Below are 13185 nucleotides of genomic sequence, written 5' to 3'. Positions count from 1 at the left end.
CCATGGAAACGTAAAAAAAATAAAAATGTATAAAATTCCTAAATAGCAAAAGGCACCAGTTCAGTATGTGCCTGGTAGACATGCAAAGTTTTGTAAGAAAGTATTTAACAGTTTTTGAGTAACGCTCCGGAAACGAACACCACCATTATAGAACCTAAGTCCAACTTGTTGCCATGTAAACGTTAAAATAAACATTTCTAAAATTCATAAATAGCAAAAGGCACCAGTTAAGCATGAGTCTGATAGACATGCAAAGTTTTGTTAGAAAGTTTTGAATGGGTTTTGAGTTATGCTCCGGAAACGAACTCTACCCTATAGAACCTAAGTCCAACTGGTTGCCATGGAAACGTAAAAAAATAAAAATGTATAAAATTCCTAAATAGCAAAAGGCACCAGTTCATTATGTGCCTGGTAGATATGCAAAGTTTTGTAAGAAAGTATTTACCGGTTTTTGAGTTACGCTCCGGAAACGAACACCACCCTTATAGAACCTAGGACCAACTTGTTACCATGGAAACGTAAAAAATAAACATTTCTTAAATTCCTAAATAGCAAAAGGCACAACTTCAGTATGTGACTGATAGATATGCCAAGTTTCGATCAAATACACTGAATAGTTTTCGAGTTCTGCCCCGGAAAAGGAAATGATAACGGACGGATAGACGGACGGACGTACAGATGGACGGACAGACTGGCTGATCGCTATATCCCCCCGCATTATATGCCAGGGGGACAAAAGCTATTGAGAACAAGTTAGTTTTGATCTTGCAACGACATTAACACAATCTCTTCGGGTTTACCACGTTGTCAACACGACTAAACCGCAACAGGAATGGCACGGAATTTTGGGGCGTTTGATTGGTATTCGCAGCCTAAACAACACAGTGCTTATCGCACCAACATATCACACCAGCAGCTGACTGTTGATTTCCGGAACAGAAGGTATGTGGTTGGGTTGGCTTAGCTTGTACGCAGACGAAAGCGAAGGGAAGCGAAGGGAAGAGGAGGACCGACGCCGCGGTCAAGTCCAGCGCAAGGTTTGGGTGAGGACTTGGCTTCTACGACACCTTGCTGCAGGAGCTGGCACCAGAGGACATGACGGTGTTCCAGGATTTCCCGCGGATGGACCCGGGGTTGTTCCTGGAGCTGCCGGATCAGATCGGCTCAAGGACAGAGAGGCAGGTGACCTTCATGAGGGAACCTTTGGGGCCAGCTCTACGCCTGGCCATCACTCACCTTGAGTCCTGGTTCAGGATGGGCAACAACACCGGATGATGGTTTGGGCGTGTATTATGCTGAGGAGTGGGATGACAATGCCGAGATAATCATCGCCCTGCTCCTCCCCGACCTCCTCTGCCTCCTAATGTTCCTCCTCCTCCTGGTCCCTACCCTTCCCCCTGAGACTCGTCCTGACGGACTGTAGCTGGTACTCGGCTGGGTCCTGGTCCTGGCTCTGTGTGGTAGTGATGTGATTCATCTCTACAAACTGGGACTGGGCATTGTGTACATAACAGGCTTCTCCAGTCTACACCCCAATCTACTCAACTGTACAAACACCACCTCATCCATTTGTATATGCTTGTCAACCATACTCATCCGTTACACCGAAACATCACTACTAATTGTACAAAAAGCTGTTCATCCATATCTCTTATCCTTACATCAGTCAATCTCTTCATCTAAACATAAACGACAACGTCTCTTAATGTGCACACGTTTACTTCATTAATACCGAAGCAAGAATGACTTTTCAACCGTCACAATCATAACGCCCCTCTTTCAAAGGTTACAGTAACATACACATGCTAAATAAAGAATGCCCACACTAACAATCAGTACGAGGAAGCACACGCGATTACTGTTATCATTACGTGACAAACTCCACTCACAGCCGTCACCCCACATACGACATGCTAGGTCATAGTTGTTTCTATCTGAACGTAGCGGTGTTAGATGTTGTTTTTTATGCAAAACATAGATCCATTTTCTAATTTGAGTATATGTTACTTATCAGTTATTTTGTGCTATGAGTATATTTCATGTGAACAATAAAGACTTATCTTGTCTCAAAGAGCCACCTATAGATGGGCTGGATCGTTGGGAGAAACATTCCAACCGCATGACCATTAAGTGGGGTCTCCCTACTTGCAAAAAATACATTTCGTGGTGGTAGACTGGTGATAACCCTGGAACATTAAGCGGGTTTTTTAATCAACGATTATTCACCTCAACATTTAAAACAGAATAGGTTTATCTTCTAAATGAATTGTAAACACAATACTAAAGAAACGAAACAGTCTCACCCTGTATCTTTTTCTGTGTTAAGATATCGGGCCCGAGTCGATTGAAAGTGCACAGTGCAAAGCTGTAAGTTCTATATTTAGGATCACTGGTTTTTTTCGTGTGCGGTCATGTCGATTGTCTAATCTGGGTGTTCTATCTAGTCCGTTGTATGGTTCACAGTAAAACGACATCAAATCTCTCTTCTTTTTTGTTTTGTTTGTTTGTTTGATGTTTAACGCTGCACTCAGCAATATTACAGCAATATTATTAGCAGATATATAAATAATCGACTCTGGACAAGACAATCCATTGAATGACATCATGAGCATCGATTCACGGAATTGGGGTACAATGACATGCATCAACCAAGTCATCGAGCCTGACCACCCGATCTCGTTAGTCGCTTCTTACGACAAGCATGGGTTCCTAAAAAACAATTCCAACCCGGATCTTTACGGATCCCGGATGACGTGTATCACGTGATCTACGTGCGACCGCAACGCCATGGTTCAGGCAAGAAGTCGGTATCCCCATGGACACCAATTCCCCTTCTTGCTCATCTGTTTCTTTATGCATTTGAATCAGAATTTCTGCTTGGATTGGCAAAGTCAAAAACAAGGTAATTTAGCTAAGACGTTTAACTTAAGCTTCAGGTATATAGATGATCTGATATCAAATATCTAATTTCGTTCCACTGATTTACCCACTTGAACTAGAAATAAAGGAGATCAGTTCTTCATCTGTGTAATTTTTAGATTTGTGCATGAAGATTCAGAGTGACGAAATACTCTACAAGACAGTTGGACAAGAGGGATGACCATAATTTTCCAACAGACAACTTTCCCTTTATGTCGAGCAATATTTCTGCAGCTCCAGTGCTTCGTGTCTACATTTCACAACTTTGAGGTACAATCGAACATGCTTTTTCTACCACGATTCCAAAGGGCGTCACACAACTCTTGCTCAGAAGTTATTTCATCAAGGTTTTAACATGCAAGGCCTCAGTATAGCTTTCAAAAGGTTTTAAGGTAGACACGTGGAGGACATTTCCAATTTTTTGGCGCATCAGTGGCAATTATCTATCTTAACTTGTAACGTATGTTTCTGTGTTTTTTCAGATGAACAATTGACTTGTCTTTGCATGTGTTTGTGGCGTATGCCACCGGTGGGCCAGGGTACGCTCACGTCTTCGCAAACACCTAGCCTGGTATCATTACTATTTGATAGTGATTCATAAACACATACTCATGATGTAGTCGGAATCGTACAATCGACCCTGTTTCGGGCAGAGATTTCTTATGAATATGGAATTGGTTTTTTCGCTTTTATTACTATCTCATGTTGACGTTGGTACTCTACGGGATATTTTTATATCAATAACAGAGGTCCGTATGTAAGTCCATAACGTTAATACTGAGTGTTTTCACGTCCAGACGTTCAGCTCTTTGCACTCGGTTCCCCGCTCCAACTGCCAAACTATCGCTGTTTCAGGTTTCCATATTCCTCATATGGATATACGTCCAGATCTCGTCCACAATCCCAATGTCCGATGCAGTGGTCGTCAGAAAGGTCTTACTCTTGACCGGATAAGACTACAGTTTGAAGTTGCAGACTTAAAATTTCATGGGTATGACCGACTTTCCGCATGCCCTTAAATTGCAACGATCGAAAAGCCGACCATGGCATGCGTTGGGAATTGAAACAGTTTTGTATTTCAAGGCTGTTTTACCAAGTTTGAATTACCGGGTTAGGGTTTGTGCCAGACTTTTCACCAAGTGTCAATTTTTCGGTTTTGGTTTGTGCCGTTTAGGATTTTGGCCACTATTTTGGAAAGCACGTTTTGTTTGAAAGTTGATAGCTGTGGTTATTGACAAACGTCGACTTTTTGTGGGTATTTAAGGCACCAACATGTTGTGAGTATGAACGAAGAATGCTTTGTTTGTAGCCAATATATTTTTTTCTGCAGCCTTCATGTTGTAAAACGGTAAATTTTGTATATTTTAGGCGAACGATTTCGATCGTTGCAACTGCTTAAAATCCGGAAAATCCAACAAAAATATCTATACTATGTAAACAATGCTGTCTGCATTATGGAGTAACAATATGGTATTTTCATGCTATTTTCACATTCATGTATTATTTCTTTTGTAGATTAATTCAATTTGGTTTGAACTATATACTTATAAGGCTTTGTTCATTTTATTACAGCTTATACCAGTCAATGTACCAGTCTCAGTCATTCAGTCAAAGTCAACTTTGTTAACCAGTGAACATTATGACGGTCGGTCTAGATCTGTCGGTCAAGTTTGTACAGTCAGGACAGTCGGTCACCAACAATATATAGTCAATGTTGAACTGGTCAGCCAAACAGTTTGAATGATGATTTGGAGTAATGTGAAATTTGTGACATTTGTCCTTCTGTCTGGGGTCAGTCGGAATTGTGACATGGTTCGAAAAATGTGCTTAACAGCTGCGGTTGTTGAATAAATGACTGGGTACAGAAACATTCCCTTAATTTCATTCCCTACAATAACAGCATGCTTGAACTGTGGCCTCGTTGCACCCCACATGGGGTGTTTGATCTTTGGAGAAGGGGGAGGAACATTAAGGCTATTGCCTAGCGCAAGGACCACCAGGTGCACACCGCATGCAAAACACTGCATATTGCATGTGATATACAGAATACTGCATGTGATATGCAGTATATTGCGTGTGATATATTCTATAATGCGTGTGATACTGCTGTTCAAAGAGGTGATACGCCGAACTCATGCAGTCATTCCAGTGAAGTCGAATGCAGTTAGGAGAATGGAAGATCAGTACAATAGTTTATTTAAAAACATAATTATGTATGTAGTCTATTCATGTTTTGTGTTATGAATAATTATTATATGCCCTAAAAAGTAGAAACAGCGACATGTAGCTCTAATGAATAAGCTACCATGGACACATTGATTTTTCTTTGATGTTTATCGCCACAATAACAGCAATATTCCAGCTCCAGAAATGAATACGAATGATCGTAACTAGACAAACCAATGACTGGGGTCATGAGTAACGACCCATGCCTTAGATGTCTCATGACCAACAACTAACAAAGTCATGACCACTCGATCCATCTATATAGGTTATAAATCAAAATAAAACTGACATGTAAGTTGCCGGTTCAGAATCTTCTATTGTCTTAGGTAAGTATGAAAGCCAAAAGCCTAAAGTCGCCATAACATTTCAAAAATAGAAATATACAAATAAAATACACCACTGAATAAAATACAATTCAATTAGAAAAAGAGATTAGGAATTATTAGCATGACGATTTCAAAATATAAATCTACAATATCACTATGCAAATACATGATAACTGCATGTCTATTTATAATAAACCCATTCATGTTACACGTTAGGTTACATGAACGAACGTCAAGCCCACACCACACTGTGTATTTACATCATAACAGAGTATGAAAATATAATGTCTTAATATGTGTACAATAGAGCTAGAACCCAATGGACACACCAGTGGACAAAAGGCTCGCGCCACAACATAAACTCATTTTAACATTCTGTTGAAGAAACCCTAAAAAAGGAAACATGCACGTCCAGTGACAAAATGAATTAATATTCAAATGTCCTTCGTCTACTTCAAGGCTTTAATCGTGTTTCTGGCTTTCTCCTTGATTTTGTCAACTTTCCGGATCCTGTCAGCAGTGTTCTTGTATGGGTTTGCTGGGTCCATTATAATGACTTTGTCGTTTCTGTAACGATTGATAATGATGATGCTGATGCAGCTTTAGTCATGTTGGCATTCAGAACAAGACAAGCAAAGCCACTAGATAACTCAACTGTACTGTATATTTGTGTTCATGTGTCAGCGCGCCAAGGTTGAACATAAAATATTTTCGAAAATAGTACCTAACAATTTATTTTGGAATGACAATGTTATATCGGTCAAAGGGATCAAATATACTCACGGGAGTCCTCCGTACTTTGAGACATCGTAACATTCAGGACACTCTATGACCATGGTGTCAATAGCAGCGATCTTTTGGAGGACATATGTGAATCCTGCTTTCAGATCAAAGTTTTCCAGTTTCCCCGGTGTTTCGCATTCCTTGATGACAATCAGTTCGATAGAGTAGGATACCAGCTCATCAACATCTTCTGTCTGTTAAACAACACAAAGTAAAGTATAGATCAACATATCTGGTAATTTCAAGAATAAAATAATTTTGAATATGATGCATTGTGAATACACTGTTTATTAAGATAAAATGCAAACAAAATCATATTGTATCGTGTCCCACAAAGAGCTGTATGAAGAATGCAGTGGAAAATAGACCTTCCTGAATATTATTTCCCCTCAAATGTGTCCATTCATGGTTCAGCTAATAACAGTGTCAGCAACACTCAGGTTCTGAACTCACACTTGGTAAAATACGTTTATAATTCTACATACACGTTTCCAGTGTTTGACTAGTCTAATGAGGTCCTTTACTCTTGGGGGACGCGTTTTGACGAACTCTGTCTGTAGTGGCCCCAGGCATACGGACATAAAACTCCGTTCGTGTTCCCCCATTGTTTCCATTTGACGGTAAACACTCCTCTCTGATCCTGTAAAGGTACAAACATTGAAATAAACATTCGGTCAATAAGTTAAGTGTTTCATGTCCATTTTCTCAATAAAACATAGCACCGTGTACACATATACGACATAAGTGAGTTCCTGTTTCTCAATATTACATGTGTTGCCGAGAATAAAAAAACAGAAATCAACACGCACGCACGCACGCACACAACCTACATTCCCCGAATATCGTATGATTAAGCTCTACCTGCACGAAGTACATCCACAGCAGGGAGAAGATCCACATCGTGAAGTTCATCATCAGGATGGCACTTCAGTTGGAACTGGATGCTGTGACTGGTAAACCTAGTAAACTTAATCTTTTTAGCCCAGTTAGCGTCATGGAGAAGATGTTCTTTAAGGTCCGCCAACACAGTTTTCATGTTTCTCTGCAGATCCTTTATGCTCTTGTAGTCGTTCAGGAACACAGCTATGTCGATATCGTTCTTCTTTTTTATGCTGGTTCCTTTTCCCATTGAGCCTCCCTGAGGTCAGACAGATAATGCATCACTTATTAATTGAATTAATTGACAGCATATGACAAGAAAGTGTAGTTGCAATAAGTAGGATGATAATTATGGGCGATTTTCCAAAGCACAAGTCTCCACGCCAAGGAGGGATTTACATAAGGCACTATTGCAGATCAATGGGAAAAGGAAGTGTACAACCCATTCAGCATGTTATGCACTAAACTGTGTTGATACTAGTCCATTCTACCCCCCGGTACCCAATTGTCAGGGATTGATATTGTGAGCAACGGGGTCACCCGATCCATACAGTCGCATAGTTTGCTTTGGACCTATTCAAATCATGGATACCCTGCAGGGGGAACAACCATAAATAAAATAAAATAATGTTTTAGTCTAATCTTTTTAAGTGAAATGGAAATCTATTCTTATAAAAATCGTAATTCCATAGAATGTTTGATTATCATTGTCTCAAATTTACAGAGCCTTGAATACTGAATACTGTTACCGCCGACTCCAGCTGCAGACCCGATGCTGTTGTTTGAGAATTGGTATCGGGTTCTCACCTTGACCACTTTGGCAACATCATAAGACGTGTTGTGCTGAAGAAACCGCATCAGATAATCAACGATCTCGTTGCATTTTGTCAGGTGACTCTGAGCGGGGTAAACTTCTTGTTTCAAGAAGGTTTCGAAGGTCGGGTACTTCTCCACCTCTGTTACAAAGGTTGATTGAGACTGGTTATTCCTTAAATATATGACTGACGCGACCGGCTGAATCGTCCTTTTTGATTTGGGTTTACGTTTCCTTTGCTTCTTGACATGGGATGACATCTCCATGTGTTGCTGCAGAGACCGAGCAAGGAAGAAGCCCCTGGTACATAATGTACAATTGTGAATCTTATGAGTACGCATGTGTTGTTTTGCGCCATCTCTGGATGAGGGGATACTTCCACAGTGGTGACATTTATGAAGCGTGTTCAAATGATGTTGATAAAGATCGTTGTCACTTGCAAATGACCGATTGCACTCAGTGCACGTTGTAGCCATTGTCGAATTCTGAAAATCAAATGGAGAAATGAAACGTAATGAGGTTTTTATGTCGTACTTGAAAATCCACTTCCGGAGTCAAAAGATTCGAGTCAAGCTGAGTCATATTACTTGTTTAGAATGCACGTTCAGAATCACAGAAGTGTCGATCCAACGCGAGAGTTGCATGCGGAGAGTCGAATGTCATACCAGGCTGGTATATTATATATTGATGAATGCGGCGTTAAAGAACTAAGAAGTAAAACAAATGACTGGGCGTTATCTACCATGTGTCGTGTTCTGCTTGCAGGATGTGAGTTTACTTCCGTATCCGTCTTAACTACAGCGGGTCCTTGTTAACATGGACGTTGATTTGAGTTGTATTTTCATGGAAATTACATGGTAGTATTTCGGCGAAACGGTCACGTTATCTGGTGGAGTCAACAGTGCTCCGTCAGATACCCATTGAAAGATAGTGTGGTGAGGAGCCGTCATTGCTATTTTTACAAAGCCTGGTTTTTCCTTTGACGTCAATTCGAATTCAGCATGAAATTGCGAGGCTTTATATACATTTAGCAAAGCTTGTTCAATGTCGTACCTACTGATTTAAAAAGGGAAGCGAAATGGGGTTTAACGTCGCATTCAGGATTAATTCACTCATATCGTGGCATGCATACACGTGTGGCATGCATATACAATGTGTGTGTGTTTGTGGGTTAATCACATTGTTAATGATTCCCATTTCCTAAAATCCACTAACTACAACTGATACTGAGATATTGCCAGTCCAGGCTCCATTCTTCGAATATAAATAGATTCGCCGGTCGCAGTAATTTGTTTCATATTACCTGTCCAACGTAATAACGTCGACCTCCCTAGAGAAGAAACATATCCTTTATCATGTGTGTAACTCCTTATGGTAATATTACGAAAAGATGACACTAATAGTTACATATACTACAGGGGGAAAAAAAGTATACACCCATGTCTGATGGTTCCTAAACACCTTTTTTAAATGTTGAATCTGCGTACCAAAATCGATTTTTCTGCGTTCCGCGCACCACACTGCTAAGTCCGGAATACCCTCCGAATAGACCCCCGAATCCCGCGTACCAGAAGGGGGTGTCAGACTCACACTTGCCTGACGTTACTACACCGGGTCCTTGTTAACATTGAAGTCGATTTGAGGCATATATCCTTGGAAATGATAAAGTAGACTTTCGGCAAAAAAGTTCTTACCTGGTGGCTTCAACAGTGCTCCGTTATCAGATTCTCATAGAATGATAGTGTGTGATGGAGATATCATTTCTATTTTTACAAAGCCTGGTTTTTCCTTTGACGTCAATTCGCATTCAGCATGGAATTGCGAGGCTTTATGTCGGGATCAAAGTTGATACATTTAGCATAGCTTGTTCAATGTCGTACCGACTGATTTAAAAAGGGAAGTGAAATGGGGTGTAACGTCGCTTTCAGGATTAGTTCACTCATATCGTGGTATGCATACACGTGTGGTTTGCAGTTGTACTCGTCCGGACTTGTGCCAGTTTTAAAGTGTAGTTAGGCTGTGATATTTATAGAGACAGGATATGTTTTGGTTCACTGCTTCGAAGCACGCAATTTTCCTCTCTGGGAAGAGGAGCCGGACAATGTTGTTATTTCTTTTCACAACGCAGTCATGCCATCCACACATTTATTGTTCGGTAATACTCGCATGTCATTGCCTGTTAGTTTACCGTATACCAACCCGTGAAGATCCGGGGTAGAACAGGTCTTCAGCAAACCATGCCTGCTATAACAGGCAACTATGCTTGTCGTATGAGGCGACTAACGGGATCGGGTGGTCAGGCTCGCATACTTGGTTGATGCATGTCATCGTATTCCAATTTCGTAGAGTGATGCTTATGATGTCAATCACTGGATTGCCTGGTCCGGACACGATTATTTACAGTCCTTCGTGATATAGCTGGAATATTGCTGAGTGCTGACACCACATCCTTTCAACACCCCACCCGTAATACATAACACAACACCATTCAGGGGCTGTTCGCCAGTTGCCATTTTTATCGACCATCATACAACGGCGTACCACAACAAACAAACCTATCACGAAAGACAATTTCTGTGTATTTGTTAATGTCAAAGGTTGCACATTGTGAGTTTGCTTACCTGTCGTCACTTCACTTCCTTGTTAACATAGCCTTTGATTTGAGTCATATTTACTGGGAAAATACAAAGTAGGTCTTTCCGCGAAGCGGTCAGGTGTGTTATTTCTATTTTAAGCCTGGTGTTCCTTTTGACGTCAATTCGAATTCAGCACAGACTTGTGAGGCTTGATATATTGAAAACAAGTTATCTTGTTATTACGCATGTACATACACATATAATATACAGCTGAGAGGTGAAGTGCAATAAGGTTTAACGTCACGTTAAGGATTAATTCACTCATATAGTGACATTCATACACGTGTGGAATTCAGTTGTACTCGTCCGGACTTGTGACAGTTTTATAGTGTTTGGCTGTTTTACTGGTCCGGACTGTTTTACTGGTCAGTTTTATAGTACATTTGGGCTGAACAATGAAGAACGAGGCGTGGTCTATTTCACGATAAAACATTGTTCTATCATGACTTTATTTCTAGGAAGATACGAACATACACTCGTAACTTGATGACGTCGTAATTTGGAAGACGTTATTTTTTTAGAAGGATATGTCTGGTGAGTTGTTGTCGATAGATGTAGCTGGGCTACGAGGTAAACGCAATACCCAAACGATCACACCCAACAGGAGGATAGATATGATACTCGGCATTGGGAGAAAAGGTATAGATAATCGACGTGACAATTGTGAGAATATCCGTGAAATACCAAACTTAATCCCCCTGTACAATAAATGGACCTACATTGACGAGGTCGGATTGTATTCAGGGAGTCATAGCTTATAAATACGACCCGTGAAAATTCCGGGGTAGAATAGGTCTTCAGCAACCCATGCTTGCCGCAAAAGGTGACTATACTTGTCGTATGAGGCGACTAACGGGATCGGGTGGTCAGGCTCGCTGACTTGGTTGATGCATGTCATCGTATTCCAATTGCGTGGATCGATGCTCATGTTATTACTCACTGGATTGTCTGGACCAGACTCGATTATTTACAGACCGCCGTCATATTGCTGGAATATTGCTGAGAGAGGTGTTAAACAACAAAAACAAAAACAACTTATGAATACGGGAATATATTGTTAAAGCTTGTACAAGCTCCTTAAGGAGAGTCCACAATATAGATGATATGTCATATAAGTCAGGCGGTCGGGTAGCCTAGTAGTTAAAGCGTTCCATCGTCACGCCGAAGACCCGGGTTCGATTCCCGACATGGGTACGATGTGTGAAGCCCATATCTGGTGTCCCCCGCCGTGATTTTGTTGGAATATTTCTAAAAACGGCGTAAAACCATACTCACTCACTCATATAAGTCATGGTTTATTCGCCCTGAAGTATGTACATATTAATAACTAGGAGCTGACTTTGGTAACACTAACAATTAGACAGTGAGGATGTCCATCTGCGGTTGATGGTATGATTAAAGCAGATTGGAGTACACGATATTGATATATTACTACGCCAAGTTCCAACCATCGAACGTGTATATATTCGCCGCACGGAGAAATTATTGTGTGTCACCTGTCATACGCAAAGACCTCGCAAGAAATCAAACATATCCTCTTACAATTTAACTGTATCCTTTATCAAGTGAGAAACTCCTCGTGGTAATATCGCGAAAAGATATCACCAGTAATTACATAAACTGACGGGTAAAAGAACGTATACACCCTGTCTGATGGTTGCTAAAATGTAACAAAACAAGAGATGGTTATGGGACAGTGATAGGGTATAGACAACCTTGCAGTGTTAATAATTTCTTGTCTGATCCAGTTTTCGGGTGTGTACTTTCTTTTGTCCGGCAGTGTATTTGTCCACATTGCTTGTTAACGCATATGTGTTCTTACAATTATACCTATAATAATTTGAATTACCTCATACACATCGTAAGTGACTGAGTTAATATTTAACGTCGCATCGGCATAATTGCAGCCATTTATATAATTAACGACCAAACGTCTTCAACGTGATTTAGACGTGATCATCTTCTTCAGACGTAATCCATATATATCCGTACAAAGAGAGTGAGTGAGTGAGTGAGTATGGTTTTACGCCGCTTTTAGCAATATTCCAGCAATATCACGGCGGGGGACACCAGAAATGGGCTTCACACATTGTACCCATGTCGGGAATCGAACCCGGGTCTTCGGCGTGACGAGCGAACGCTTTAACCACTAGGGTACAAAGAGAGAGATATTGCCGGGTCCAGCAATTGTACCATCAAATCCCTGTCTCAAAGATGATCCATAATCCTTAATACAATCAAGGAAGGACTTTCATTATATTTAGAAAGTATTTGAGACTAATGGAATTAATACCACGTGCATTCTAAAAAACTTTAGCCGTCTCAAAAAGAACGAAGCTCAATTGTCTCAAAACATTTGATTTGTCCACTTTGTGCGTCACTATTTCACACGACTTCACTGTTTGATCCAAGGGACATTTGTCACTATATTGTTGTAAGCATAGATTTAAAGTAAACTACGGTTATAACGAAATAAAAGGGACCACTAATTTTATTTCGTTCTAACCGTGGTTTGTAAATAGGCACATATACAGGCTATATACAGCAAATGGACGGGATCCCAAATAGTTCGTAAAATCAGCTCGGTATAAGCGTGTTCGTT

General features: G+C 40.6%; 1 protein-coding gene across 3 annotated transcripts; it reads right to left on the bottom strand.

The window, feature by feature from the left end:
- Positions 1-5099: 5099 nt before the first annotated feature.
- On the bottom strand, positions 5100-10686 carry LOC124143435 (2'-5'-oligoadenylate synthase 1A-like). 3 transcript variants are annotated; one of them, XM_048393362.1, is made up of 6 exons: positions 10569-10686; positions 7941-8432; positions 7116-7392; positions 6740-6894; positions 6255-6448; positions 5100-6038 (listed from the first exon to the last, which is right to left on the bottom strand). In XM_048393362.1, the coding sequence occupies exons 2-6, from the start codon at positions 8421-8423 to the stop codon at positions 5921-5923; spliced, it is 1227 nt and encodes a 408-aa protein (XP_048249319.1). In that variant the 5' UTR covers positions 8424-8432; positions 10569-10686; the 3' UTR covers positions 5100-5920. The 3 variants fall into 3 exon arrangements, with proteins under 3 accessions (XP_048249319.1, XP_048249318.1, XP_048249317.1); XM_048393361.1 differs by lacking the exon at positions 10569-10686 and adding an exon at positions 9642-10152; XM_048393360.1 differs by lacking the exon at positions 10569-10686 and adding an exon at positions 8690-8860.
- Positions 10687-13185: the final 2499 nt, after the last annotated feature.

Source organism: Haliotis rufescens, unplaced genomic scaffold, assembly GCF_023055435.1.
Source record: "Haliotis rufescens isolate VD_foot unplaced genomic scaffold, xgHalRufe1.0.p SCAF_12, whole genome shotgun sequence".
Taxonomy (NCBI): domain Eukaryota; kingdom Metazoa; phylum Mollusca; class Gastropoda; order Lepetellida; family Haliotidae; genus Haliotis; species Haliotis rufescens.
This window is presented reverse-complemented; position numbering and strand designations above follow the sequence as displayed.